The 16,527-nt window shown below is 40.1% G+C and overlaps 1 protein-coding gene across 10 annotated transcripts in view; it reads left to right on the plus strand.

The window, feature by feature from the left end:
* The window catches only part of ADGRL2 (adhesion G protein-coupled receptor L2), a 252,490-nt gene extending 239,567 nt beyond the window's left edge, over window positions 1-12,923 (plus strand). For 6 of the 10 annotated variants that reach the window (XM_015429415.1, XM_015429414.1, XM_015429419.1 and 3 more), the window contains 4 exons: window positions 882-1,010; window positions 3,408-3,504; window positions 7,782-7,910; window positions 11,488-12,923. In XM_015429415.1, coding sequence (XP_015284901.1) covers window positions 882-1,010; window positions 3,408-3,504; window positions 7,782-7,910; window positions 11,488-12,242 — 1,110 coding nt within the window. In that variant the 3' untranslated portion in view covers window positions 12,243-12,923. Of the gene's footprint in view, window positions 1-881; window positions 1,011-3,407; window positions 3,505-7,781; window positions 7,911-8,137; window positions 8,220-11,487 lie in introns of all 10 variants that reach the window. The other 4 variants (XM_015429421.1, XM_015429422.1, XM_015429423.1 and 1 more) reach the window with 2 other exon arrangements.
* Window positions 12,924-16,527: the final 3,604 nt, after the last annotated feature.

The following is a 16,527-nucleotide window of genomic DNA, read 5'->3' on the forward strand; positions in this document are numbered from 1 at the left end:
CTTACAATGCAATCCCAGTACATTAAAGTCAGTCAGTTTAGGATATAATTCTGTTTAGGATTGCACTCAGGGTGACAGCCATATTGGTCTGAAGCGGCAGGACAAAGTGGCACCTTTAAGACCAACAAAGTTTTATTCTACGTGTAAGCTTTTGTGCTCATGCACACTTCTTCAGATACACTGAAACAGAAGTCCCAAATATCAGTAGAGGGTGGGGAGGGTGTTACTGTTAGAGCATTCTAGAGAAACATACTGAATTTATAATTGTTTAAAAGTTTTCCATGTAAACGTCAGTCAGTGGCATAAACAAATGTTAGACAGTTTTTCAGTTCTAGTAACACTTCCTTCCCTTATAGGTGGCGAGACTGTTTGCTGCGTTCAGTTCTCCTTAGATTATTTGATTATGATCACATTACTTGGAACAGGTGTGAACGTATCACTGGACAAGAAATACTTCTTGTAGTTCACTTCTAGATAGTGTTGGTGTTTGGTTGCAACTAGGAGGCAGTTAAGCAGAAAACAAATATATGAATTACTTACAAAGAAGCCATCTGCAGTTCAGGCAGCATCATTGTATACCTTCATTTAGAAATTGCTTGGCAATTTTGAAGCGATGACATTCCAACTCTTTTCTACTGAGCCGTACCAATTCTTAAAAGAGGAAGGACCAATAACATAAATAATACTACAGCAACTAATAAATAATACTGCTTGTCATCGATATTTGTTTAACTGGGAATTTAAATTTGGTTCCATTTTGAAGAATCTTGGGTTAGCATTATTATCACTCAAATCTCTAGAAAGGGTGGGCTAGAAATATCAATTTAAAATAATTGAAAACATGAATGTATATGTTTATGAGCACTGTTACTCATTTACAGGTACGGAAGGAATATGGAAAGTGCTTCAGACATTCTTATTGTTGCGGAGGATTACCAACAGAGAGCCCACATAGTTCAGTAAAGGCATCAACCACAAGAACTAGTGCTCGCTATTCCTCTGGCACTCAGGTAACAAAGATTTTGACAGCGTCTTTTAATGTCAGTATATTTTAATTAACTTTACTTATAAATAGCCCACTGAGATATACAGATGCACTAATCATGTTCTTATTATAGCAATCTAGATGACAATTACATGCTTTCACATTCTGGACTTGATTCTAAACATTTCTACAATTTAAACACAAGAAGTCAATATGCAGACTTAGGGCTACTTCTCAATTCTTGCTGGACAATGGTGAGGGATACATCCATGAGAGATAATGGGTGAACAGCAGAGGTCATTTCGGGGGGGATTGCGGGGGATCGCAGTTCCCCCGGGTGAGGTACGGGGGGTGGGGCACATGACGAAGCCCCGCCCCCTGCTTCCGACCACCCTGCTTCCGGCCCTCATTCAGCCAGGAGGAGGCAGGAGAAGAGGGAGGGTAAGTTGCTTCCTCCCTGCATCTCCCCACCCCTGCCTGCCTGGGGCCAGGGAGGGCCTTCGCGGGGCTTCCTTGCACTCCCGCAAGGCCGGCGGCAGTGGCAGGGACTGTTGGGGCAGGGTGTGTGGCCTTATGACACACTTCCGGTGATGTCAGGGGGTGTGGCATATGATAATGAGTTCCCCTAGCTCTTTTTCTACGAAACGACCCCTGGTGAACAGTAAGATATGTGAATGAGATGAGTTTTTGGTAAGGCACTTTCAGGAATGTTTACCCAATGCATATTTCACATACAGTTTCACATTATACAGATGAACTTGTCTGGCCATTTTCTGGAAATTTAGTAAGGCCAAAATTAGGGAAAGAACAGCAGCAGCAAGAATACTGATTGTGTTTAGATAGAATATATACTAGCATAAACAATAAATCCTGACTTAGCATTAAACTTTTTTCTCTCGGGCAGCTACTGAGTTCAGCTAATTTTTCCTTATCTCTTCCATTCTATCCATGGAAAGACATTTCCCCCTTTTTTATCAAAAAGGACATCGTCAGAAAGGACATTTCCCCCTTTTTTATTAAAGTGCCACAGCCCTACAGGCCCTCCTCCAGAGTTTAACTTAAACTGGTTTCATGATCATGGCCAACTCTGGAATGTGCAAACTAATTATCATGAGTACATGTTTAGTGGCCTTTTCAATTTAATGATAAAATGTGGTTCTTTCCTCAACATGTTTGAGCTTTGGACTACCAGAAGCCAGTCTCAGGACAGTGTTGTCAACTCTCATCTAGCTCTAGCTGGTCAGGACGTAGAGAAGGAAACGTAATACATTTGATTTTCTGACAGTATCATCTGAAGTAAAGTCACACCCTTCTAAGTCAGGAGGGTCTGCTTCTGCTTAAGATGGTGCTGTAAATTGGCACAGATCCAGACACTAGTTTGAAGGTAAACTCTCCACAGCCAGTTCCATGAAAATGACATGCTTCTCTCCAAGTGGTATGCTTGAACACCCCTCCGTTTTGCTCACCTTCTGATTGCCTGTAATAATCAAGGAACTGACGGATTGAAGTGCTGTTCATTTGTTCATTCCAGTGAGGCAGGGACAGAAAACATTTCAGTGTGTCCCAGCCTTGCAGGCATGAAGTAAGAAGCTTGGGGGAGGAAGAAAAGCTGGCACTCAGCCAATCATATGTATCATATGTTCTGTTGTCATAGTTACTTTGCGGGGAACTGCAGTTCCTTGCTGTATTCTTAAAAGAACTTCCATTTTCACCTACCACCATATAGTTCAGGAGCATTTGTCAGACTTCTTTCTTTTCTTTTCTTTTTATATTTATATTATAAGCTGCTATGAAAAAAAGAGTTCACTTCCATCTGCTTCAGTCTGAGTTTCTGCCTTGCAGGGACATAAGAGTTGCTTAGGGCAGGGAGAACAGAAATTAATTACTTCTTTCTCCAGCTGGAGGGGGAGAACGTTAGTGGTCAGCTTCTACCCACTTGGGAACAGAAGTGATCAGTATCTTTAAACGGGTGGGGGTGGGGGTGGGGGTGGATCAGAAGCTTATTCAAAGCTTTAGCTGGGATGTGGCTTCTGCTGATTCTCCCTCGAAACTTTCCTGTGTCCCATCACAGCAACATTAAGACACACAGAAGTGCTGGAAGATCAGAACCTGACTCCCTCAATCAGCTGTGAGGTGGTTTCTGACCAACAGGCATCTGCACACTTGTTCGCCAGCTGTCCAGTTTGTTCACTGCAAGGTGAACATAATCTTGATCAGCGCACTAACTGAGAGGGTGTGTTAATTAGGGTGCATTCGACTGCCACACAGGTTTGCTGCAAAATTTGCAGCATCCCTGCTCTCCATTACTCTATCCATAATAGCACGCATAGAGATTGCAATACAAAGGGAGATTAAAAGTGACAAAATGTGTCAGTCTGCTGCTTGAAATGTGACAATTATGCTGGATTTACTTTGTTAACAGAGCCGAATAAGAAGGATGTGGAATGACACTGTGAGAAAACAATCTGAATCTTCTTTTATCTCAGGTGATATCAATAGCACTTCAACACTTAATCAAGGTCAGTTATTGGACACATTTGTTTTATTTTTTTAAATAACTCGGCAGCCTTTTATTCGACATGAATTTAGGTGAATTGCATTGGAAATAAAAATAAAGCATATGAAGTAGGCACACTGAATATCTGTAATGAATAATGGAAATACATGTGTGCACATGCATGGACGTGCATGCACACACGCAGGCAGTTCAGAAGCAGTACTTGTTAAAGTTACAATTTAACGTTGGCGTGAATACATTTAAAATCTGGTTCCTAAAGCCCCCTTTTCTTAGGATAGAAGCTAGCATTCTCATTCATGGAAAGTGTATTTAACTAAGTCTCATCAATAATTTAACTTAAAAGCAAGAACATAATTTTAAATCTTTGCTAACCTTTGTAGTTTAAAACTGAAACAGAACTACCAGCACAGTAACATTTTAAATGCATTAGATTTCCATACGTGAACATTTTGCCTGTGAAATCAAATTGAAATCAGCTCTATACAAAAGACATCTGCAAAGATTTTTCTCCCGTATAGTTTTGATCATGTCTGTAATGCAGCATTTGTCTGCTACATGACAGCCCAAGAGGGAGAAAACATAGCCATGTAGACTAGATTTAAGACCTCTGGACATAGATTTATCATTGTAACTCAGATTAATGTTTGTAAAGCCTTCGTATCTCTTCCTATAGGTTTACTAAATGATAGAGAAGGGCCACTCCACTATGTTCCAACCGTAAATACTCAAGGACAAGCAAACTTTCTCACTGGCTTCCATGCCGGAACTTCTCATAAGGGAAATGTGATGCTAACAGGACAACACTTAACCTTAACATCTTCATCTGAAAGCTGCCTCATTTCTTCTTTCCTTAAAATCTAAATCTAGGTTATGAGAAGTGGGGCCTCCCAGGTAGTTGTAATAAAAACAAAACCAGTATTTCATTGTTGCTGCTAGTTTTTCACTTGATGCATTGATGGGATTGATCCCAGGACTTATTATCATCCAAGAAATCAATAGTCAATTGGTCTTTTTAAAACTCTGTCTCTAGCTTCTGGATTCTCATTTTCCAAATGCAGGATTCTTCTTGGGCAAACAAACCATGAAACACTGGAGCAGGAGCTCCATTACATTTCAGATCCAACCACCAAGATTCCTTTCTCATTTCATGGCGAGAGTAGCTCTGTGCATGCAAAACAGTATGATTGTGAGTCAATGGAGAACTGTACATGGAGAAGTGTTTGATGTGCACAGCACATACACCTCTGTGCCTTGGAGTGATAGTTGTCTGTATAAATTTTGTTAGTCACATGTTCTACATAGAGACCTTTACAAGCCTTTTCTCACTTTCCTCTGCCCCAAAGTCTCAAACTACTGCTACTACTACTACTACTACTACTACTACTACTACCTATTGAATTTCTAAACCACCCTCCCCCGGAGTGCTTAGGGTGGTGTACATCATATTTAAAATACAGTTCAGTTAAAAACATTCCAAAGTATAAATTAATTAGATTAAAACCCAGCCATCGATCATGGTTTCTAGTAAACTGGTGAAACCATTAACCTTCAGTCCTAGGTGGCATTCTTCATGTGGTCGCTTCCTCCAAGGAAGTCCCTCCTGGGCTAGATGAGATGGGGAAACAGTTGCTGTCCTCAGAACTCAGAAACACACAGCTGCTCAGAAAACTTAATAATTAAGGGCTGCAACATACCTTATGTTTCTGTGTATTTGTACTGTTTATGGTAAACAGCTGATACTCCTTTTCCAACAGTTGTACAATTCTGGTATACACCACAGGGACGTGCCAACTGCTTGCAGTTCCCTGTGGCATGTATCCACATTTTTCTGATGCACATGGATCTTCACATGTCCCATATCTCAAACCAGTGGACAGCCTTCCTTGCCTGGTTTCTTTCTGCTCCCAGGCTATTAACTCAGCTAGAATCAATAAACTGCTCACCAACTTTCTGGCAAAATGAAGACTGCTAGAAAATTGGGACTTGTTCAGATGTTACCTGAGGAAAATTCCATCCTTCTCAGCTTCTCCCTCACCCCTCTCCTGGAGAAAAAAATCAGTCTGTAGCTCAAGCTGTACCATGTTTATTGGAACATAGTATATCCCTGATCCTCTAAAGCAAAGTACCATTCCTTCTTTAGATAGAGAGGCAGAGTCATAATACTGGATTTAAATAAACATCCAATGGAGTTCATATATTACTTGCTCTCCGTGTTGAGAAAGGTGGGTAAGAGTGTGCCGATCTGAAACACCTTGAAAGGTGACATTTTTTCCTTACTAATAATATCTGCATAGGCCCTAAGAGAAACATTTGTTGTCAGTCGAATACATAGCCACTCCGTTCTTAACCAGTAGAAAGTTTCCCTGCTGGCAGACTGGTTGCATTGACAGCAACTCATAATCATAGAGTCTGCTGTGTTTAGCTAGCTTGGTGCCGACATACCCTAACGAAATCAGCAAGCCACATTTTGGACATGCACAGCTCCTGCTAGTTTTAGTAGGACTTGTGAAAGAGACGTTCCCCACATGTTTCACTAGGGTTGCCAACTTCCAGATGGGGCCTAGAAACGTCCTTGAATTATAACTGATATCCAAGACTACAGAGACAAGTTCCCTTGGGAAGAAATGGCTGCTTTAGAGAGTGTGTTGTATGGCACTATACCCCTTTGAGATCCCTCCCCTCCCCTCCCTGCACTCCAGCCGGCCTGAGCTCCACTTCCATATCTCCAGGAATTTCTCAGCTCAGATTTGGCAACCCTGTATTCCGTATTTGCAGGCAAGACCCATGGCCTTTGAGCTTTATTTACGAGAACCACCAGGGCTAAGGAATGAGAATCAATATTCATTCTGCTACAGCACAGTGAGGATGACAGTGATGGGGGGGGGATGTGGATCCATGTTCAATTATGTTAATTAGCTGAAATTACCATACAGTCGAAAGTTTGCAATGTACGCTACAGCAGAAGATTGCTTGAACTGCCCTTTCTTGTATGTAGATTGCATTTAAAAAAAACCTGTGAAAATCAAATAAATGAAACCAACACCAAATAAGATTAACATAATCTGTCAGTAAAGCAATTCCCCGAACTCCAGGATTTTTTGCTACCTACAGTAATAATATTTTGAGTGGTGATAAGGCATTAATATTTAAAATGTAATATCTGCCACCATTGCCACAATGAGAAGCTAATCAATTTAAATTTTGTATGTAAATTCTTAGACTGCACTCTATCTCATTTTGGACATGTAATATATTCAGACAAGATCAACCCTTCCTTATGGGTTCCCATACTGCTTAGTTGAATAGCACCTTCACCTAGCTCTTATGTGATATATATGCGTGCACAAAGGCTGTAATCTAATTTTATGTACTGTTGACGAGTGTGTTCATTTAAGAGACCCAAGATCCATGTGGGTTTCTAAGGGCTGGTTTTTAAGATGTTATTTTGAAACTTTGCCTGCTTATTTAGACACTAGTACAAAAGAAAATGTTGATGCATTTGGACTGGAATTGCTAAACAAGCTGTTTGTTCTTTCTTTTAGTGTTCATTTAAGATTATTGTTACTCAGAGAACAGACGTATCTTAAAGATAATTGATGTTTTTAAAAAGCCTTGTAGTTAATATTGCCGCATGGATCCATTTTTTCTACAAGAATATGTGAATGATTTACCCACAGTCTCCCCACCCCAGCTCCAAAACCTTCAGCATGTGCTCTTTTGCATATAATAAGAGAGGCTTCCTGCAGTTTGTGCTCAACTTACTTTTGGCTGAAAAAGCTGTGCTTTTGTTCCACCCCTTCCTTTTTTTTTAATAATCCTACTCTATTTTCACTTAATTTAGAAATAAACTCTGGTGGGGGTTTTTCCATCAGATTGTCCGATGCCTTTAAATTAACATGATTTTGATTTCTCTATTCTGGTGCCTATCCATGGTTAAGGTTACAGACATTAAGTTGTAACATCTTGAAACAGAACATTGGGTCTTTCAGCATTTAATTGCTATTCTTGTTTTAACAGCGATTTTGTATAAATTAGCAAATGTCATTCTCAGCAGGTGTTTACTTTGGGGATTTGGACGGCACCTGTGAATTACTGAAATCTAACTACATTTTCACTCTCTTCCTTCAAATTAGTAGTTCAAATACATTCAGAAATGTTCTGCTGAATTAAATTTGACAAGATATACATGACTCATGATGAAAGAAAAAATATTTTATTGGAACTGTCAGAATCAAATTAAAGAGCTGATGTCTCTCTCTTTCTGTTTCTTTGCTTTAGGAATGACTGGCAATTACCTACTAACAAACCCTCTTCTTCGACCGCACGGCACTAACAATCCGTATAACACATTGCTCGCTGAAACCGTTGTATGTAATGCCCCTTCAGCTCCTGTGTTTAACTCACCAGGTGTGCCCACACTTTGGGATATGTTGATCTTGCCTATGTTTCTTAATGATATTTTGCACAGTGCCCCCTTCCCTTAATGTAGCTGGGGACCTAGAACTGCCTTCAGAATGCCTCTCCCTCGAGAAGTACTGCTGATAATGCCAGGCTTGTAAAACTGCACTATATTATAGTGATAATGCCTTTTCCATAATAGCCGTTGCCAATAATCATCCATGTTTTTAACACAGGTGGCATAAATCTTAATATACTATTACAGGACTGACACCCCCTGGTCTGAGAGCCCATCTTCAAGATATATATCACTTAGAGGTATCACGTCTATGCAATATAAAATTAATCAAAAGCTTGCTGAGAACATTCTGCTTCTGGAGTTGATTAGACAATTAAACCCACACAAGGCATCTTGACATCTGGATTATCCTGGTGTGGGAAACTGTATCCAGAGTCATATTTCGAGGCAAACTATAGTATAGTGCAGCTTTATGTGAGTTTTTTCTTTTCCTTAGGAAACTGTTCAGGCAGTGATTAGAATTAGAAGAGAACGTAGACGTGTGGGACATATGGCCTTGATCCTAAGACTGTCGGCAGCACCAGCAGTTACATTTTTAGGATGACATGTCCTAAGTGCATTTGTCACCTAACATGATATTGCTCTGATGCTTTAGGCACATGCAGGGATGCTAATTCACCACTGCAGGCAGACACACTTGCACATGCGTATGTATAGGTTCAGGGTTGTCAGAGCCTCATCACTAACTTACTTGTACTATACTATACTGTCCAACTGCTTGTCTTTTGTTACTGAATCAATTCCCAAATTAAAACATGTTTAATAATTACTAGTTGAATAAGCTATAAAATAAAGAGTCTCTAATGTAATTGAAAGTCTGTGTTAAGCATGTTCTTTTTTGAAATCAAACCTATTGTTCCATGTCAGATTTCCTTATTTTATATAAAAAACGGTGAACTGCAGTTTCTATGTTCATTCTCCTGTTTTCTTACTTTCCTTATGCTTTCCTCTAGCAACCTACAGAGAGACAAGTATGGGAGTAAAACTTAACTTTGCCTATCAAATGTAAATTTTTTCAGCATGATTTTTAATGGGCACAATTAAAACATAACTAGCGGTCATGAAGTAGACTCAGCGGGCAAGTGGTTCACAATTTGCAAATGAAATGTTTCCCTGTTCAAACAGTACATGTGTACTGCTTTTTGCGAAAGGGAAAAAAATCACAAGAGGTCTGTAGCAAGCCCTATTGGTAACTGAGGATATCCAATGCTGAAATAATTTGCTGCTAAAAACCAGAGCACCGTTAAGCAGAGATGCTTAATAATTGACTTACGTTTTCACATTCCCACTGTAATCTTGCTACAGGCTATGAAAAGACTTCAAGTGAATTACCTGATCACGGGCAGCTAAACTTGCCTCTTTAAAACTGGTTGAAGTATATTCAAGTGTGCTTAACTCTGCAGTATATCATAGAAAATTCATTTTGGATTATTAAATATGCTTCGATATCTCTTTAGTAGAGGATAAAGAATTAGATTATTTCTAAAAGAGAGAGAGAGAGAGCGCCTTCATAGAGGAAATTAATACCGGCATGTAGTCCATGTGTTGGCTGTCTCTTATAAATGCCATATGTTCCATATGGATAAGGCTTTTTGCAAGAGAGATCTAGGAACATATATGAAATTACCCAGCTACAAAAAAAGTTGTTTAATCAAAGCCTAGAGAAGCTGTTCAAAGAATTGCCATCCTTTTGACTAATTCAGTGCACATGGATGGCTGGAACAACACAATACAAGATTAGCTGCAGCTCTTGCACTTCAAAAATTAGTATTCTGTAACCAAACAAAACAGTCACTTTTGGGCATGAATCCAATCTTTCTATCTTTATGGAAGCAACTTTGAATTTTCTTGGTTAAGCTGCAGCTTTAAGCGCTGGCTGAAAGTAAATCAGGAAATGTTCTTAGACACACTTTTAAAAATCACTTTTCTTTCTGTGTAACTACTCCAAGCCTTGCATATAATGCAGCAGCCTCACAGTGGTCAGTTTCATTCCAAAAACAGTACCTCATTCTTTCTTGATTTTTCCACACATTTCTCTAGAATGTTAAAAGTGATTCTTCTAGGAGAGTTCACTAACAAATCATCTAACTTTTCATGACACATACCATTCAGTTTCTTTCAAAGCTTTCTTTTTTCTTCTTTGCCTGGGAAGCAATGTGATGTCTTAGTTTACATGTCTTTGTGTCTCTAGCAAAACCAATTGCTTTATCTCTAGAAAAAAAGAGCATGTCACCATAAAACTCCAGTTTTTTGTTTCTTTCCTAAACTTCTTTTCATCCTTCCAGCAAGACGTATCCAATTTCTCCATTTCTCCAGCAGTTGAAAAATGTCAGCCCTGGCTGATAATCTCCTCCCATTCCACAGCTTAATATTTATCATTTGGTTAATTTCTGTGACCCATGCTTAGAGGAATCCCTAACATTTCTGCTTTTTGACTTCCATGTTGCCCATGGTGTCTGTGGGTCCAACTCTTAAATAGATGGTGGTTTCATTTAGTACTGTCACTGTGACTGATGCAGACTGCAGGGCTGCAGGCGAACTTTGGCCCTCTGAAGCCTGGGGCCGTTGCTGGCCGAGAAAAATGCAACCAAAACAGAAATTCACTTTAAAATGGGGAAAAGCTGTTATTGCAAGCAATCTAATTTGTTGAACCCTTGCTCTGACTAAGTTGCTGAGAAGCTCAGTAATTCTTCATCATGTTACAATAAATCATTTTACTTTCTTTTATATATCAGCTACTCTTAGGCCAGATAGCCTGAGCAGACAGACATGATGTGAGTTGTCCAAAGTGAGTCATTCCACCTGCTGTCTTCCGTGTTGTTGGATGGTGCTTGTGGACCCCAGTCCCTTTAGTGTGAGAGGTGGCTGTCTGTGCTTAACATGAAATCTCTGTACTTGTCCATTTTTTTCATTCTTTTCTTTATTCCATCTTCAAAAGAAAAAAAAACACACACGAAAAGGAAATTTTAGAAATGCTGTAAAAGTAGTTGCTTGCCAATGATGTGGGTTTAGTTACACATTTACCTTCTGTTTTGTATGTGACCTGATTACTTTTTTTTTTTGATTTGTTTTAATTTAGTGTTGTTTAGGACAAATTCTGTTGATTTTATTTTTCCTGAACCATGGTGTTGTACTTAAAATGTAAATGTTTACAAATGAATTGCATTGCATTACATATGCAAGGGCATGGAGTGACCTTCCTCTTCCTTATTGGAAGACTTCTAGAACTGATGCTAAATTGTTAAATTAGAAACCTTGCATTTACTTTCAAATTTCTAATTTAAAGTAACATTGAAGCTTCATGAAAAGTGTTACTACTTTATAAACTTCTCTCTCTCTTTTATAAGGTGCCTACCCTTACCGTTGGGAACATCCAGTCACCCTAACATTTCTCAAGTCTTACTTCCAAGTACAACTTTGTCCTGAACTACATTAAAGATCTTTTATAGAATAAGAACCGTGCCTGAGGCGCAGACACTAACCCAGGGTGTCACTTTTCTCTTGCAGGACATTCACTGAACAATGCCAGGGATACAAGTGCCATGGATACTCTACCGCTAAATGGTAATTTCAACAACAGCTACTCTTTGCGCAACGGAGACTATAATGACAGTGTGCAAGTTGTAGACTGTGGACTAAGCCTGAATGATGCCGCATTTGAAAAAATGATCATTTCAGAATTAGTGCACAACAACCTGCGGGGCAGCAACAAGAACCACAACCTAGAGCGCACATTACCAATCAAAGCTGTGATCGGCGGGAGCAGTAGTGAAGATGATGCTATCGTCGCGGATGCTTCATCTTTGATGCACAGTGATAACCCAGGCCTGGAGCTGCATCAAAAGGAGCTTGAGGCCCCCCTGATTCCCCAGCGGACTCACTCCCTTCTGTACCAGCCACAGAAGAAAGTGAAAACTGAAGGAACAGATAGCTATGTGTCACAGCTGACAGCTGAAGTTGAAGACCACCTCCAGTCCCCCAACAGAGACTCTCTTTACACGAGCATGCCCAACCTCAGAGACTCTCCTTACCCTGAGAGCAGTCCCGACATCGAGGAAGACCTCTCTCCCTCCAGGAGGAGTGAGAATGAGGACATTTACTACAAAAGCATGCCAAATCTCGGAGCTGGTCATCAGCTTCAGATGTACTATCAAATCAGCAGGGGCAATAGCGACGGCTATATAATTCCTATTAACAAGGAAGGATGTATTCCAGAAGGGGACGTTAGGGAAGGACAAATGCAACTAGTGACAAGCCTTTAATAGTGTAGCAAAGGAATACTGAAGACCACATACAAGTATTAAACAGACTTAATTGGCCCCATGCAGGCTCCCTCATATCTGCTTGAAGAGACAATTCTGTTGTCCCTGTGGTTTCTTTCTCCCATGTAACGGAGATGACTGGACCTTGCAGTTCTGTGAATTTTTATAAAACAAAGCTTTGTATATACACAGAGTATACTAAAAGAATTATTTGTTACAAAGAAAAAAAAGAGATGCCATCGAGGTATTTTAAGATATCTTCTGCTGCTGACATAAAAGAGATTGTGAAATAAACGTACACACACGCAATGAAAGCGTTCCAGCCATTTTACTGCAGCAGTTTGTGAACTAAATTTGTAAATATGGCTGCATCATTTTTTTGTAGGCCTACATTGTATTATATACAAGACGTAGGCTCTAAAAATCCTGTGGGACAAATTTACTGTACCTTAATATTCCTGACAAGACTTGCAAAAGCAGGAGAGAGATTCTGCATCAGTTTGCAGTTCACTGCAAATCTTTTCCATTATGGCAAAGATTGAAAACATGTCTAACCACTAGCAATCAAGCCACAGGCCTTATTTCATATATTTCCTCAACTGTACAATGAACTGTTCTCATGAAAAAAATGGCTAAAGAAATTATATTTTGTTCTATTGCTAGGGTAAAAAAATAAATACATTTGTGTCCAAAAGGAAATATAATTGTCATTAAAATGATTTTAAAGAGTTTGAAGAAAATATTGTGAAACGCTCTTGGTTGCACATATGCTACAAGCTGTTTTTTCTTACACTTGGTTCATAGTACCGTAATATGTTTAAAATGCAAGTTCTTCCCATTTTCACTTCTTTTTCACTGTAAACAGTGTTCTGTTTTGACGTTAGTATTTCTTCTTATGTTTCAAACTTTTTATTGCCAAACGAACATATTTTCTGGGGAGAATTCTCTTAGAAGCCAATTAATGCCATGCCTTGCACAAATTTGGTAAAGTATCTGCAACAGATTATAAATTAGTTCCCATTCCATTCTTTAACTGGGGAGGAGGGTGGAAGCGGGGGGCCAAAGGGAGGGACCCAGGATATTACTCTGAAAACTTAATGGGGAACAAATGGTGCCTGTCCTTTTTAATCTAAGAGAAAACAAAAATATTACTCTTCCATACTCCTTCTGCCTATATTTAGTAATTAATTTATTTTATGATAAAAGATCTAATTAATTGTACATTGTTTCAGAAAAATTCTGCTTTTTTCATCCCTTTTGTGTAAACCTGTTAATAATGAGCCCATCACTAATATCCAATGTAAAGTTTAACACCTGTTTGACAGTAAATAAATGTGAATTTTTTTCCAAATAGGTAAAATGTGCTTTCTTACCTATGAGTCAGAAGCTCAATTATGTACTGCCGGATAAATTCTGCTTAGCGCTGCTCCTGTACAGTTCTCAATTTATAGGTTGAAGACTGGAGTAGGAGCTGTCTATATCTCTCTATTGAATAGAGGTCATTGCTGCCTACTTGATATTCTAGTCATAGTCACATATGATCAAGATCAGAAACACAAGCTCCTGCTACAAAAAGTGTGTGGCAATGTCCTCCATTTACATAACAGATTTTTGAAATTCAAATAGGAACCTGATTTATTATTAAAAATTAAAAAATGGTTGCAAACTATGTAGTCATATTTCAGGCAACTGTAATTATATGGCTATAATTAGCGATAAAGATAAGCTCTTGTCACAGGGAAAAATACTAATATTTTAGCATTTATAGAAACGCCGTGAATATTCAAGGCCTGGCAAAGATGGTAAATCACAGCGGTCTTTTGTGATATGCAAATTAGGTTACTGTTATTGCTACTATTAGCAGATGGGGAATCGAGGCAGGAAACTGATGCTTTGCCCAAAGCAGTTTATAGAGTGTCACCAGCAGAAGCAGGATTCAATTTGAGACATACTATTTTGGAACTATCGGTTAATTCCTCTACATTATATTGCCTATAGCATACTTCCTATTCCAGTTTTCATTTCCAGTCGTTCAAGTTTAAACAATATACAGACGCTTCATGATAATTTGTTAGTATGTTTTTCTTTTTTTCAGGCAGCCCTGGTTGCTTGCAAACAATGCCAACTGTTTCTTAATAATTAAGGCAGCCAGGCACAATCCATTGGAAATATATGGAAGCACCGTTGAATGAGTGAGGCTTAAGCAGAGAAACTTCCCAGTATTCTTTACAGGGTGGTTAATGGGATTTCATTGAAAGAAAACTTCTGTAGCTCATGGCTTCTACATATGTCTGGCAAGTGTATACTGAGGTGGGACCAGATCAAATTGATTCCCTCGGGACATCTTGTAAAAGCAGATTTATTAATTTCTAGCCAAAAAATCATTGCCATTCTGGCCGATTGGGAGCCCCATGTGGTTCTGATGGGCTCATAGCCAGCAGTGGCCTAGATAGCAGGAGCCAGCTGTTGTTTCCTGCTACTGAGCAGCGTATAAGAGGAAGGGTCTGTTCATACACCAGCTGCTACCACTGAGTGGTAAGACAGGAGTGGTGGTAGCTAAAGTACTTTACCCTGAGTGGCTCTTAGTAGTGTTTCTTCTCTTTTGTCCTCCTGCTGCAGCTGCCATCTGTTACTGAGGGCTTCTTGACCTATAGAAGAAGAAGAGTAGGTTTTTATACTCTGCTTTCCTCTACCTTAAGGAGTCTCAAAGCGGCTTACAACCACATTTCCTTCCTCTCAACAGGCAGCTTGCGAGGTAGGTGGGGCTGAGAGAGTTGTGACTTGAGAGAGGACACCCAGCAGGCAGAGTTGTATTCCCATCTGCCCATAACTTCCATCTATGCTTCCCTGTAACTTCATCAAAAGTATCGTATGAGCCTGGCCATGGCCAAAGGAAAGTAACTTCACTGATGTTTAGTGCAGCAAGAATTTCTGTCCAAAAAACAACTGGTTGTTAAAAGTTTGGATCCAAGGCTTCCATGAACTACACCAGTCTACTTAAGGAATTTCTAACAGTATCCCCTTTCTCTGAAAGCCCTCAGTGCTCTGCTTGCAGAACAGTATGCTAAAGAAAGATGCCCACCATAAGCTGAAGCTTATTTTATTCCTTTAATTATTTATTTACTCTATTTGTAGCCTGCTTTCTCACTGAGACTCAAGGTAGATTACATAGCCGCACAACCTCAGCTACGTCTTTTGGTGGACTGCAGGAGGCTGCTAGGAAGTTCTTTTTCCTCTTCCTTTCACTATCATAAATGTCTTCCTAAAGAATGCAACAGTGTCTTTCCTGACATTTTGATTGTTTAGTAAGTACAAGTGGAAACATGCAAGGACTTGTTGGAGGCATCTCATTTTCCTCTCTTCCACAATTTCCTCTTTTTCCTTTCCTGGAAGCTCCCCTAGCCCTCCCCCTTTCCTGCTTCTCTCCTAAGGTTGCCAACCTCCAGGTGGGGCCTGAAGATCTCCTGGAATCACAACAAATCTCCCAACTACAGAGATCAGTTCGCCTTAGGGTTGCCAGCCTGGGAAATTTCTGGAGATTTGGGGGTAGAGTTGCAAACCTCCAGGTGGTGGCTGGTGATCTCCCACTATTACAACTGATCTCCAGTTCACCTATAGAAAATGGCTCCTTTGGAATGTGGACTTTATGGCATTATGCCCCACCCTCCTCAGGCTCCACCCCCAAAATCTCGAGGTATTTCTCAAGCTGGAGCTGGCAACCCTAGGGTGGGTGAGGTTTGGGGAGGGAAGTGACCTTAGCAGTGCATAATACCACAGAGTCCACACTCCAAAGCAGCCATTTTCTCCAGGGGAACTGATCTCTGTCATCTGGAGGTCAATTGTAATTCTGGGTGATATCCAGCCCCATCTGGAGGTTGGCAACCCTAGGTCCCCCAGAGGTATTGGCTACTTTGGAGGGTGGTGTCTATGGCATTATACTCTTCTGAGGTACCTCCCCTCCTCAAACCCCACTCTCCCCATGCCTCTCCCCCAAATCTCCAGGAATTTCCTAACATGCAGTTTGCAACCCTAACTCCTTTCCACCCAACAGCCAACCTACCTTTATTTGCCCCTCTGTCTTAAGCTTCCCCCCCAGCAGCCTGTACCTAGGAAAACTGTGGCCCAGTTGTGTGGTGCCACAGTTCACTGCCCATTCTCAGCCATTCACCACCCTATATTTTATCTGCCTCCCATCTTCAGCTATATTCATTTAGAAGCAGCATTTATTTAGAAGAAGAAGAAGAGATTGGATTTTTACCCCGCCCTTCACTACCCGAAGGCGTCT

Source organism: Gekko japonicus, unplaced genomic scaffold, assembly GCF_001447785.1.
Source record: "Gekko japonicus isolate JY-2015 unplaced genomic scaffold, Gekko_japonicus_V1.1 scaffold122, whole genome shotgun sequence".
NCBI lineage: Eukaryota > Metazoa > Chordata > Lepidosauria > Squamata > Gekkonidae > Gekko > Gekko japonicus.